Below are 13,178 nucleotides of genomic sequence, written 5' to 3' on the forward strand. Positions count from 1 at the left end.
CCACAAGGATCAGTCTTTCTCCAAAGGTTCTTGCTGCCTTTGGCTTTTATTGGATGAACAACAACACACAGTGTCGGTTTTGCCACACGGGGTGCAGCAGACATTCTGGTAGGATGCAGCCCCACTACTCACTAGCTTTACAGCCAGAAGAGCTAACGGGGCAGCACCCAGAGAGCTGCAGCCCACTGCTGCTTCGTGTCTCCTGCCTTTGCAGAGGAAAAAATCCAGCAGCACACCTGGCACTCCGGCAGGACCTGCAAGTCCAGGCAGCTGTACTGATTCAGGGGTGATAGGAAGAATTAGCTTTCCAAAAACAGACAGCAGCATTAAGCTTTACAATGGAAGAAGAGTCAATTTTCCACTAAACAAGAGGGGAAGGAGCCCTACACAAAAGCAATCCAGTTGAAGGCCAGAAGCCTCAAGAGAAACAACCTATCTATACTCCAGGAATAATTTACTCCCAGAGCAAAAATGTGCTGCTATTGCTTCATCCTTCAACAGCTGGACCCAAACAACAATTCCTCTGCAGAGCAGCAGAGCCGTGCTCCCACATGAAGGAGGTAAACAAGGAGAGGCACGAAGGCACCAACAGCCGTGCCATCAGCTCAGCACCAACACTGTGGGAAGGATGAGGAGCTCAGCTGGCAACAGCAATAACCCCACCGACCCCGCAGCAGCTAAACAGACAGAGGCAGCAGATGCCAAAGATCTGCAAGCAAAAGGGTCAGGGATAAACAACTGCATCTGACACGGACACCCACAGCTGGCTGCAGGCAGGGCTGGGGGCCAGCACACACCTATGGAAACTTCATGTGAGCACGGCAAGCAGTCTGCAGCCCCCCACCCCCTCTCCCTCTGTTCTCTGCGTCCAAAAGCATTTGCTGCAATTCTCAAGTGGGGAGGGTGGGGGGAGGGAAGAGAGGAAAATACATCACAGCTTTTTAGCGTCGGTTTGGGGCAGCGTTCGGAGAAACACCAGCGGACGGCTGGCACGGCACAGCACAGCCCAGCCCAGCCCAGCCTCCCGGCTCAGCCCGGCCGTGCGGAGGCCGAGCGGCCGGCAGCCCCGGCGCCCCCTGCGCCGCGACCCCGGCGGACAGCATCGCTTTCCCCCGCTGCGGCTGCGCGCGTTTCTTTCCGACTCGCGGCTCCGACCCCGCGGACCCCGCCATCCCCACCACCACCCTGCCATCCGCGCCGCCCGCCGGGAAGAGCCGCGGCAGGAACGCGGCGAATTCCGCGACGTCGTCATCGGAGCCGCACGGACGCGGGGGACGGCGGCGGCGGACTGCGGCGCTCCGTGCCACGGCCGCAGGGTCACCGCAGCGCCCGGCGGACCCCGCGCTCCGCCGCGCTCCGCAGCGCCGCCGTCCCGCGCCGTCCCGTGGCGCTTCGCCCCCCGCCCGGGAGAACCCCGCGCCGCCCCCGACCCCGCGCCGCGCCCCGACGCGGCCCCGCCGGTCCCCCGCGGCCCGGGGGCGGGGAGCGCGGCGCGGAAGATGCCGCGGGGCGCCCCCGCCCCCCGGGCCGCCCCTCCCCGCGCCCCTCAGCGCCCGGCCCGGCCCCGCGCCCCAAGGACGGCGTAGTGACAGGGCCGGCCCGAGCCCCCAGAGCCGCCGCCGCCGCCGCCCGGCCCCGCCGCTGCCCGCCGCCACTCTCGGCCCTGGCGCCGCCCCGCCGCCGCCGCCCCCCGCCCCGCCGCCGTCCCCGGCCGCGCCGCGCGGGCGAACCCGAAAGTTCGGGGCAGAACTCACCTAAAATGGCTCCCCGGCAGCCCCGGCGCCAACAGCCATTATTTGGTGAAGTTTAGCCCAGCGCCCTGCAAGGACACCCGAACCTCGCCCGGGCACGCCCCCCCCGCGCGCCCATTGGCTGCCCGCCGCCGCGCGCCGCCGCCCATTGGCGGCCTGGCCCGTCAGCCGCGCGCCGCTCGCGCCAAGCTTGGCTGCAGCGCGCCCGCGGCCCGCTCCATTGTGCTCCTGTTTGCGCCGATGAGAGCGCGGCGCCGATTGGCCGCGCCGCCGCCCCCGCGCGCCGCCCCCCACGCCGCCGGGACCGCCCGCGCCCTCCGCGTACGCGCGGGGCCCGGATGTGGCCGCCCCGAGGGGTCGCGGTGATCCCGGGCACCGCGGCCGAGAGCCGGCTGCGCCCTGGGCCCTTTTCCTACCCCAGGGGTCGGGAAGAGGCTGGAAGCGCCGCAGCACACCGTGCCGTGCCGTGCCCAGCCGGGGTGTCGTGCTGGATGCGACGGGCCGGGGACGGCGGGGTCGGCTGGCGAGGAAGGCTGAGCGGCACAGCACGTGGTACTTTGCAGCCGAAGGACGTGAACGGACTGAGAGGAGTGCTCGGGAGGCATCGCCCGCTGAGCGCCTCCAGTGCTGCCCAGCCCAGCCCCAGCAGCACCCTGTGCTGGTGAGCAGGCTGGGACCTGGGGTGCAAGGATTGGGGCTGGCAGCAGGGAGCCGCGCTGCGCTTCGTGGCGGTGCAGCCGGTGCAGAGACGAGCGAGTCAGCGGCACCGAAGCAAAGCTATGCGAGAGCTAATTAGCTGAGCTGAGACTCGGGGCCGATTAACCAACTGTAGCGCAGTCCTTGTGCAGCCGCACTGCCTGCGGGGCCCTGGGGGAGCGCGGGCACGACGCTGCGCCGCATCCTCGGAGGCTTTGATTTGTCCGGCAGCAGCTGGGCAGCGCTGCTGTGCTCGTTGCTGCACGGCCCGCGGGCACAGGTGCACTGCGGAGCTGCCGACGCCTCGCCCAGGCCCGTTGCATCCAGCGCTCCTCCCAGCGACCCCGGGCTTCTTCCTCTGCAGCATTCCCGCTCCTACCTCCTCGCTTGCTCCGGCCCATATCTGCACCCTGACCCCTTTTTCCTCCGCCCGTTTCCTTGCCTGAAGGTGACGTGTGGACACTTCTGAGATATTACATTTTTGTCTTCCCTGTCCCCTGCATTGAGATTCTCATTCTGTACATAGAATATCAACACGTAAGGTATTCCTCCCCTTTTCCCAGTCCTCCCACCCCTTCTGCAGCCATCAGCTGTGTCTGTACCTGATCGCTTCCCTTGTCCCACGTGTTGCCCAGCCGTTGGTCAGCCACCCCCACCCTTCCCTGTATTCTCTCTGCCTCCGGAGCCGTGCTTTGTCCTCTGTATGAAGAACTCCTGGTAAGGCAGAATTAATTGTGCTGGGCGATCAGAAAACCAAAACGGTTATTTTCAGCCGTGGTTCTGCCCACCTGAACCAGGGATTTCTTCATCTTTTTGGTGACCTGTGCACCATCCCCCTACAAAAGGATTTTTCCTAACATTCCACCCAAACCTTTCAGGACTTGCTCTTTGCTTTTTGCCTTTTTGTTTATCACTGGGCTCTGCCAAGAATTTGCCTCCAGTGCCTTTGCAGTTCTCAGCTCAGTGTTGTGAATGCAGCTCTTGTGCTTATCTTCACCAGAAAAACACAACCAAGCTCTGCCTGCGCCCACCTCTGTCATCCCTCTCTGATGCATACCTGTTTTACCATTTCAGAGGCTCCAAAGTGGGACACAATGAAAACAGAATATATGATTTGATGATGGAAATTCATCCGCTGACCCAGCCTGACTCCTGCCTGCAGTTCGCAGTGGTTGTTGTGGGCAGTGTGATTTGGAGAACAGTTGTGTTGTCATTTCGTTGTGCTGCTGACAACGGGAGCAATTGCACGCCCTCGTGTTCTCACCTGGCTCCCTCCCATCACAAGTTCTGTTCCTGGGTGTCCCCAGGGCGTGCTTACACCAGTAAGGAAATCCCATTAGCCTCTACAGAAAGCAGAATTAAGTCCTGGCTATTTCCAGACCCTTTGGGGTTCAGGACGTGACACCCTGTGAGCGCAGGACACCTCACCACCTGCAGCTGCCATTCTGCCCCATCCTTGGGCTCACAGCCCCTCCCATCTGCTCTGAAATAATCAAATTTGGGCCTCTATTTGAGGGACCGTGACAGCATCCGTAAGCAAGCAGTCTCAGGCTGAGGCCCACAGGGTCCTCCCTTCGTGGACTGCAGACAGCTCAGCCCCTGGACCTCATGGAGCGGCCGTCATCACCCACAGCATGCTGGCAGGGCCTGCGACCTCAGACACGGGTCTGTAAAGCCCCAGAGGAGACATGTGTTACTGTTACGTGCTTACCTTAGAATGAACGTTAGCTGGAATCAGGAAGAGCGCCACACAAATGAAGCTGCCTGCTTCCAGCGCCTGTACTAGGCAACAGCAGCAAACAAAAGAAAGCAATGAGGAAATTAAAGGAATAACAAGTTCAGCTGGCTTCCACCACACACTGGTGGGGAGGTGAGCAGAATCCTGCCCGGCTGCAGCTCCCCAGGGGCCAGTGTCCATCTCCTGGCCTGTGGCCTGCAGGAAGGCTCATGACCAGCAAGGAGCAACTGCCTGGGACCTGGGGCTGCTCACCTGTGGTGCACAGTAGTGATTTTAGGGACTGTGTGAAGCAGCCCTGAAGCTGGAAACTGAAGGACAGGCTTTCCTTGGATGTGGTTGTTTGAGGGAATTCCCCTGCCCTCAGGAGCCTGGGCAGGGCCTTATCAGATGAAGTACGAGATTGCCGTTGTAAATTTTCCTGTGGGATTATTTGGGATTATTAAGTGGTTTCCTGGGTTTTGCTGCCGTGAATGATTGATGGCAGAGGAGATGCGAGGAGCTTCCAGGAACTGGGAATTTCATGGTCAGGCCCCAGGTCCTGCCATCCTTTGGGCAGGAGAAAGGTTTCCTGATGGCTGTCTCCCATCACAGTCCCAGTGACTTGCTGCGTGCTCAAATTCTGTGGCTCCTGTTGCTTCAGAGTCAACAGCTCAAAGGTGCTCCCAATCTCTCCCCCAATTAAGGAGGGAGAAAGGTGCTTTATACGCCACTCACCATCAGCCAGGCCCCTGAGCATCCCTTACCTGTGTCTCGGGCGGGCTCTGCTCGCCGTGTGCCTGGAGCTGGAGCCGAGCCATGAGCCAGGACCAGCCCTGTGCTCAGGCAGCAGAGTAGCCCCGCAGATCCGCGCTGTGCCACTTTGTGCGGAGCTCCTCTCCAGTGTGTTTGCTCTTACAGACTTCTCACAGACTGATGTCACTTCCAGGCACTCCTGGTGGCTCTGCTCTGTCCCACTGAGCACCCGTTGTGATGGGCTCTGCTGCCATGTGAGCTTCTCTTGTTATGCTTCATCCAAAAAATTCATTTCCATGGCTGCACTTCGCTCCTGGCAGCTGCTTTGCTGCCCCACAGACCCTTTGGGTCTCCACAGGTTGTTCTCAGGGCTTGCCCAGCTGCAACTCTTCCCCTTCTCCGCACACTGTGAAGCCAGCCAGGCCCTTGCCTTAAGGTTTTCCATATACTTTTACCCTGAAATTTGAAATCCTAGAAAAGAGGGAACCTTAGGGAGCAGCTAAGGGCCAGCTTCAGGCCAACTTCTCCTAGGAACCACAGTGCTGACACTCTAGTCCCTCAGGGAATGTTTTCCCAGCATCTGCTTTGAATTTCTCCACGATAATTTAAGCCTGTTTCCCCTTGTTTTATTCAGCATGGGCAGATTAATCCTTTCCTCTTTGCAGGAGCCATTTGCATTCCTGCAGACGGCTGCTCCAGCCTCCTCTGCTCTCTCCTACCAATTAAGCAGTCCCACATCTCGCCGTTTTTCCTTGCCGGTCATGTTTTCCAGGTCTCTGACATCCTCCTTGGACTCTCTCCAAGCAGCCCAAAGGGCAGCGTCCAGGCATCTCTGCCTCCCCCCGCTGCTCCCCGTGCCTCCAGCGCCCGCCAGCATCCTCTGCTCCACGTGATTCCGCAGAACCGCAGCTCCTTTCCCCCATATTCATCTCTTCCTTCTTTCTCCCCATTTCTTGTTTATGCAATTGCCTCTTTGTGCTGAAGTGCCAACGGCATTTATCTGTACCGCACGGCATCCTCATCCCTGAGATCATTTCTCTAACATGTCAGCAGTGGAGGCGTGGAGGCTTGCAATGAAGAGCCTTCTTTCCGACATGCTTCCCATCCTCCCTGCCTTCATATTTTGTCTGCAGATTTAAAAGCCAGTCCTGCATCCTTTTATCTCACCTGCTGGTAGCCGCAGCCTGGCAGCTCCTATCTGAGCTGGGAACGGCGCTCGTTTTATAGCAGGTTTAGGCAGAATGTGATCTGTAACTTGTTTAGGAGCCTGTTTTATGAACGATGTCGAAAGCCTTACAAGCATCAAGATTTATACTGCCATTCCAGTCTGTCACAGCAGCAGATGCCCTTGGTGTGCCACAGCCTGGCCTTTAGCAGCCATACCAGCACACGGGGGGCTGTGACTGGACACAAACTCAGGGTTTCTCCCACGAGGCCGGAGCTCTGGACCTTTCACTTGCTGTCCCATCTCACACTGGCACCTCAGGCAGAGAGATCTCCATCCCCACTGCGTCCTGGCTTTGGCTGAGCCTGCCCATGGCTCCAGCACAGCCCCTTCCATGTGCTCTGTAGCTGTGTGGTTGCACAGCAGCCAGGTTCTCCCTGGAGTGCAGAACAAATGTCTGCATCCTTAATATACAAAGCAACACATTCCTCCTTAATCCTTTGCCTGTCTTTCCAGAACAAGCTGAATCCTCCGATATTAATATTCCAGTCATGTGGCTGAGCCCACCAAGCCTTTGTTATGCCAATTAAATCATAATCTTGATCATGCATTAAGACTTCCAGCTCCTTTTGTTTATCTCTGCCAGCATACCAATGCAGAAGCTGACAGGCACCCTGACCCCCTGTCCCCCACGTCCCCAAGGGCCGTGTCCAAAATGCCTCCTCCTGTACTGCGGCGGCTCCTTCCAGTGCTGCCACTGGCCGGGTGTCACCGTGGGCCTGGGGATGTGGGTGGCTGTGACTGTGGCTCAGAGGCACAGCCCAGAGCCCAAAAAGCACTGGGTGGATGGGGGCACCTCTGGAGGACACCTGGTGCAGCCCCCTGCTCCCACAGGGCTGCTCAGAGCGGACAGTTTGGGTTGCAGCTCCCTGCAGCACCGATGCTTTCTGGGTGATGCAGCGGGAAGGTGGGATTAGTGCTGCATCTGTTCCCTCGGTGCTATTAGTGCTAAGAGGAGTGAGGCTGCCCTGAGTCTGGGCTGGGAGAGGTGAGGAATCAGCATGGCTCTCGGATGCCATCTTCCTTCTTAATGCGGCCCCAAGCGGTGCTGAATATCTGGAGGTGTTTCGAGGCTGGGGTGATGCTGATCTATTCCTTAATCTCAGACCTGGGAGGGAATCCAGGGAGGGAATCCAGGGGGGTAGGGCCGACCTTGGCACCTCTGTGCTGACCACGGAGCACCGAGCCCATTGGCTGGCATGGCCATGTCCCCAGCACCTCCCTGCTCCATGTTATCCCATCCTGCAGGTCTGAGGCATAAACCCCTCTGGAACAGCTGAGTTACTTCTCATTACCCGGAGGCAAGCAATCTCTCAGCAGAACCCAGGGAAATCAATAGTGTGAAGGAAAATTAGCTCATTAAACAGCCATAAACACAAATGGAGGGATCACTCACGTCCTACCACTGCACTCATACAGACATCTTCCTGGACATATAGGGAAGGGGAGCTGCTGACATGCTGATCCGGGGAGCCTTGAGCCCTGTCCTCAGCCCACGGAGTGCTGGATGGGTGTTGGGGCACCCTGCAGGGTGTGCACCCAATGGACATCATCCTCCACCACCACGAGTCCGGGGCTGTTCTCACGCTGCCCAACACCTCGCTTTGGCTGCACAGCGCTGTTGTGACAGGCTGGCACGCCAAGTGACACACAGGGCCCCCCCAGGGCTGGGAGCTCCTTTCTCCCACGTGAGGCTGGGAGAGCTGCCGGCATCACCATCATCGCACAGCTCCGCCGTGTGCCCACACCAGCCCGGGGCTGTCCCTGCATCCCCCAGAAGGGGCTGGGGTAGAAGAGATGCCGGTTGTTTTGCCCGACAGCAAGGGCAGCGTGTCAGCACACTGCGGGCCTTCACTGCTGCCGGGCTCTGCCACCAGCTGGGTAAAGCACAGCCAACCCACGCTGCGACCTGCAGCAGCAGCAGCCGGCAGCGTGCCCCTCTTGGGATGCACGGTGTGCAGAGGCCAGCAGTGGGGCTGGGATCCGTCCTTGGCAGTTTCAGGTCCAAATTGGACAAAGGCCAAGTGCCCGGTGCCACTGCTGACCCTGGAAGAGAGATGCTGGGGTGCACTGCCCCCCATCCTCACAGCCAGGCCTCCAAAACTGAGCAAGGCAGAGAACCATGAGGGAGTATTTCAGGTCTGGTGTCTCACTGCAGCAGCCCTGTTACCGAGGAGAGTTTCCAGACATGAAAGCACAACTTATTTTCATATTCCTTTATGCAATAAAACAACTTGCTCCTTTTTAGGTTATAACAACTCTTAGGAAATAGAACTGATTTAAATCTCATTCCTTCATTACAAATCCTTTCAAAGCCAGAACCACAATTTAGCTAAGTGGACAGCTCTGCTTCTTCCTGCACGTGCCTTGCTGTGACTCGTGGACACAATTCTTTACCCGGCACTTGGCCACCAACAGGGAGGGTCTCAGGCAGCAGGGATGGCCTTGTGCCACTATGTCCAGGTGCCACCACGTCCACTGACTGCAGGAGAGAGTGGCACTGAGCCCAGTGTCCGCAGGACATGCAAATGGCTGCATGGGCCTGATAGTGGCCTCTGGTCCCTGGGGGGGGACATTTCATTTGGAAGAGAGGTGATGGGAGGAAAGGGTGGTTTGGGGCCTGAGCAAAGCGACTCGGGCAAGGGAGGGACACAGCTGGGGCAGGGTGAAAGCAAGCCCAGAAACTTCAAAGGCATATTTTTGGAGCAAGAATGCAGGTTGGTGACAGGACCGGTTGGGCAGGTAGCAGGGAATGGGGGCACAAAGAGCACGGGCTGGGGAGAGGGCCCCTGGGGGGGGTGAGCAGCTGGGGGGTGGCACTTCAGGACACCTTCCTGGTTCCTTTCCTCATCAGGGAGGTGCTGCCCTCAGGAGTGCCCAGGGGGGCGGCTGCTTGTGCTGGGCAGAGAGCAACTATGGCCCCACCGGCATCAGCCACCAGCTGCAGAGGCACTGAGCAGGGACGTACCCACATGTCCCTGCTTCTCCATGCTGTCCCCAGCTGTTGCCCTGCCCTATGGCTCTGAAAAGCCAACCCCATGCTTCCTGTCCCCAGGTCTCTGCTGAAAGTGTCTCCAGGGCTCAGAGCTGACTTTGGGTTCCACAGCCCCATAGGGCAGCAGGGGGTGCAAAGGGGACCTGCCATAGCTTGGGCTGTGTCTGCAGTGTTTGCCAGAACCTCTGATCTGAAGGATTTTGAACATTTAGGAAAAAAGCAAGCAGCCAAGCCAGGCATTCTTCATTGTGCCCCAGCAGCTGAGGCTCAGTGGCTGAAGCCTCCCCTCCAAGCATCAATGGCTCTGATAGCTCCATGCGTGCCACTCATGTGTGTGCCTTCCATGTGTGCACCATCCCTGTGTGCATCACCCACTGTGCACCATCCCTGTGTGCACAGTCTCTTGTGCGTCACCCATGTGAGCATCATCGCCTGTGCTGCATCCCTGTGTGCACCACTTTCTGAGCACCATCGAGGTGTGCACCAACCCCTGTGTGCACCATCCCTGTGCCTCCTCCTGTGCTCCATACCTGTATGCAACTTCTGTCCCAGCTGCTGAGCACCTCCCTGCCCAGCGGCTGCCACCAGAAAATCAGGAAAGCATTTGCTTGGTGTGGAGTTATTGTGCTGTTTGGGGCTTAGGAACCACAACTGTGGCAAACAGGGCTCTGGTCAGGAGGTGATCTGAGCAAGGCAACCCGTGGGGTTTGAGCTGATCAGGTCATGACCATGCTTCTACATGAAAAGATCTGAGCTTGGAACAGGTGCCGCTCCTGTGTGTCTTCACGGGGAGAAGTGTTCCACTCAACTCTTTGAAAGGGTGGATTAACAGCAGGACAAGGGGAAATGGTTTGAAGTTGAGGGAGGAGAGATTGAGGTTGGATGTCAGGGGGAAGTTCTTTACAGAGAGAGTGGTGAGGTGCTGGAACAGCTGCCCAGAGAGGCTGTGGATGCCCCGTCCATCCCTGGAGGTGTTCAAGGCCAGGTTGGATGGGGCCCTGGGCAGCCTGGGCTGGTATTAAATGGGGAGGTTGGTGGCCCTGCGTGTGGCAGGGAGTTGGAAATTCATGATCCAAGAGGGCTCTTCCAACCCAGGTCATTCTGTGATTCTGTTCAGGCTGGGAGATGGAGTGTCTCTGCTGGAGCACGGGGTGCTGTGTGCCTGGGCAGCAGAGCTGCCATCCCAGCTGGGGCTGACCGGCACTGTGGGATGGAGAAATGAGCCTTTTTGGAAATGGATCTAAGCTCGCCCTGTCCCATCCACACTGCCAGCTCCTCCTTTTCAAAATCCATACTGCTCACTAAATCTGTGGCCCCAGGAAGATTTATTGCATGGCATTGTTCCATCATTGCACAGCTCCGCTGCTGGGAGTGCATAGCTCAGCAAAGGATGTCACCTTGCTCTATCGCCATGCACTCTCATGCTGCAGCTTGCACTGAGGACTGCCCCAAGCTGCAGTTTGCTCCCACTGTGGCTGTTGGTTGGGTGGTGGCTGTGGGCCCCTCCTGGAGCAAGCACAGCAGGCAAGCACTGCTTGCCCACCCAGCACAGCCCCTTTGGAGCAGTGAGACAAAAGCCAGCAGCCCTGTGACCAGTCCTCATGCTGCCCCCCCAAGTTACAACCCGTGTGTCCCAGCATCCTGCCATTCCTCCCTGTTTGCAAATGTGATTTAAGAGCTGAGGGCTGAAGGGAGCGGGAGCATCCCCTGCCCGTGCACAGAAGGGCGCTGGCTGCCAGAGCAGGGGCTGCGAGCTCTAAAGCACCAACAGCTGCCTCCCACCAGTGTGCGAGAGGATGGGAAGGGGCTGCAGGGCTGAGCAGCTGGGCAGTGCGAACCGGCCCATCCTTCTGCGGATTTATGGCTCAGCACCTCACACAGAGCCAGCCTACAATGGCTCCCGGTGGATGGGGGCCCACGTGAGTGGGAGGCACAGTGCTGTGCTGGTGCTGCCAATGCATTCCTCACAGCATGCTGTCAGCACACGGGGTCCTCCCAGCACCGCACAGCCCCCCAGGAGGCCCCCAGCTCTTCCAAGGACTGCTCCCAAAGGCAGCTCCTGGGTCAGGGGCTCAGCCAGGTCACAGGGAGAGAAAGAAGGGCTGGGGGAGATCTCCCAGCGGATCCTCAGTGGGGATGCTACCGGAACATCAGTGGTACCTCTGTGCCCTGAGCCACCTCGTGCTGCTTTTGGAGCAGCAGATCTCCGAAGGGAGCAGAGAGTGGAGGCACGGAGAGGAACTCAAATCTCCCAGTGCTGTTCAGGAGCTCGGGGCGCCTCTTTGCCGCATCTCAGACATCCCTGCTCCCACTCTGCTCCAGCGTCCAGCACCTCACGGCACCCAGCACCGCGTCCAGCAGCTGCTGACCTCCAGGAAGGAGGCTGCACGGCCTCTCAGGACAGCAGCGTGCAGACGTCCAGAGGGAACCGCTCAGCTCCGCGTCTGTTCCTGTTGCCTGCGGTCCCGTCCCCACGCACGGCTGGCTGCTGCTCTCTGCACGCTCCCATAGCGGACATGCTCTGCTCCCTTCGTCACCTCCACAGCCCTCCGCCGGACCCTCACTGCTCTGCCCACGTCCCTCCCGTGCTGCAGAGCCCCGAGCCGTGCCCAGCACTCCCCGCACGGCCGCACAGCGCTGAGCCCAACGCAGGACCGCCCCGCTGGCAGCGCTCTGCCCTCTGCCCGACCGGAGGGCACGGGGGTGACCCCCGCAGCCCCGGGGCCGTTTCTGCCAATCCGCTCTCGAGTTTCATCCTGCTGATCGAGTTTGGAGCGCAAGTCTGCATTTTTAATCTGAAAATCAGAGTCTTGCGGGCAATGAGCACCCAAAGTCCCCGGGGGGCCCTCAGTGCAGAGGAGGAGCGGAGCCATGGCTGTGCTAACAAGTGTGTTAGCTAATGAAAACAGTGTTTAAAATAATCACAATATTTCTCTATTTGCATGTAAAGATGACATAATAAAAGATAATTAGCAGCATGTGAAGTAGTTCTACTACTCAATTTTCTCAGTTTAGATAATTAATTATCTTAGTAAAATGCATCATTATGGCTAATTTTAGAAAATCTAGCAGCTGCAAGGTCATAGTGGGAACAATTTCAATTTGTAATTGGAAGAAACATGAAAGTGAGTCAGATAATCTTTTATTAGATAATAATAATGAATCACACGGGCACACATATTAAGTGTTTTAAGAGGCAGAAGATGCACGGAGTCATTTACCAGAGTCACCCTGCGGTGCCAGAGCTCAGCCCCTGCCCGCGCCTCATTGCTGCTGCTGGACGGGACGGCTGTCCTGGCAGTGCCCCTCCTGTGTCACCTCCCAGGTGCCCGAGGCCACGGCTGGGGCAGCACAACCCTGAGCCTTGGCGCCATCACAGCCACAGCGGAGCTGAGGGCAGAGTTGAGCCCCGGGATGCAGCGCGGTGTTTCTGATAACAAATTGCACCTCGGTGTATGAAGCAGAAAATCTCACCGCTCCCCGGGAGCAGGAAGCAGCTCACACTGCAGTGCCTGTGCTGAGGGCACTGCACCGCTCTGCCCAGGGTTTCTGAAGGGTTCCTCCACTGGGTTCTGTTCCGCTCCCCAGGAAAAGCCGCAGTCTCAGAGGAGCTTCGTGCCGCACTGCTGCGTGTGGGGACACGGCGGGGGGAACGGGCTGCTGGACCCACTGCTGGGCACCGGAATGCACAGCCAGGCCCAGAGCAGCAAAGCCTCTTGGGGCCCAGGGCCCGGGCGTGGGGTGCTCCCAGCTCACTGCCTCGGCAGGAGGTAGCACTCTATGACCCGGCTCCTCTCCCAGTCCGAGTGACCGAGATCAGAAATTCCTCATCCCCAGTTTGCACCAAATAAAGCATTTGTGCAATGCCGGCGGTGCTGCATTCTAACCACATGGCTTTAGCGCTTCAGCTGCACCCGCCCGCCTGCAATGGGGCCTCTACCCTCCGTGCCCACCCCACGAGCAGAGCAGCAGAGGGGGCATGACATGTCGGCGCTCATGGGAAGCGCCATCATTGGCATTTTCAACCATAGGAACTGGAAA

The 13,178-nt window shown here is 58.7% G+C and overlaps 1 protein-coding gene across 1 annotated transcript in view; it reads right to left on the bottom strand.

Annotated features, from left to right (window-relative positions):
- CHD6 (chromodomain helicase DNA binding protein 6) overlaps positions 1-1,869 on the bottom strand; it is a gene marked incomplete at both ends in the record, with an annotated part of 71,547 nt that extends 69,678 nt beyond the window's left edge. The window contains 2 exon segments of the mRNA XM_079543411.1: positions 1,755-1,806; positions 1,810-1,869. Coding sequence (XP_079399537.1) covers positions 1,755-1,806; positions 1,810-1,869 — 112 coding nt within the window.
- Positions 1,870-13,178: the final 11,309 nt, after the last annotated feature.

This window comes from Tetrao urogallus (assembly GCF_951394365.1).
Source record: "Tetrao urogallus genome assembly, chromosome: 16".
Taxonomy (NCBI): Eukaryota; Metazoa; Chordata; class Aves; order Galliformes; family Phasianidae; genus Tetrao; species Tetrao urogallus.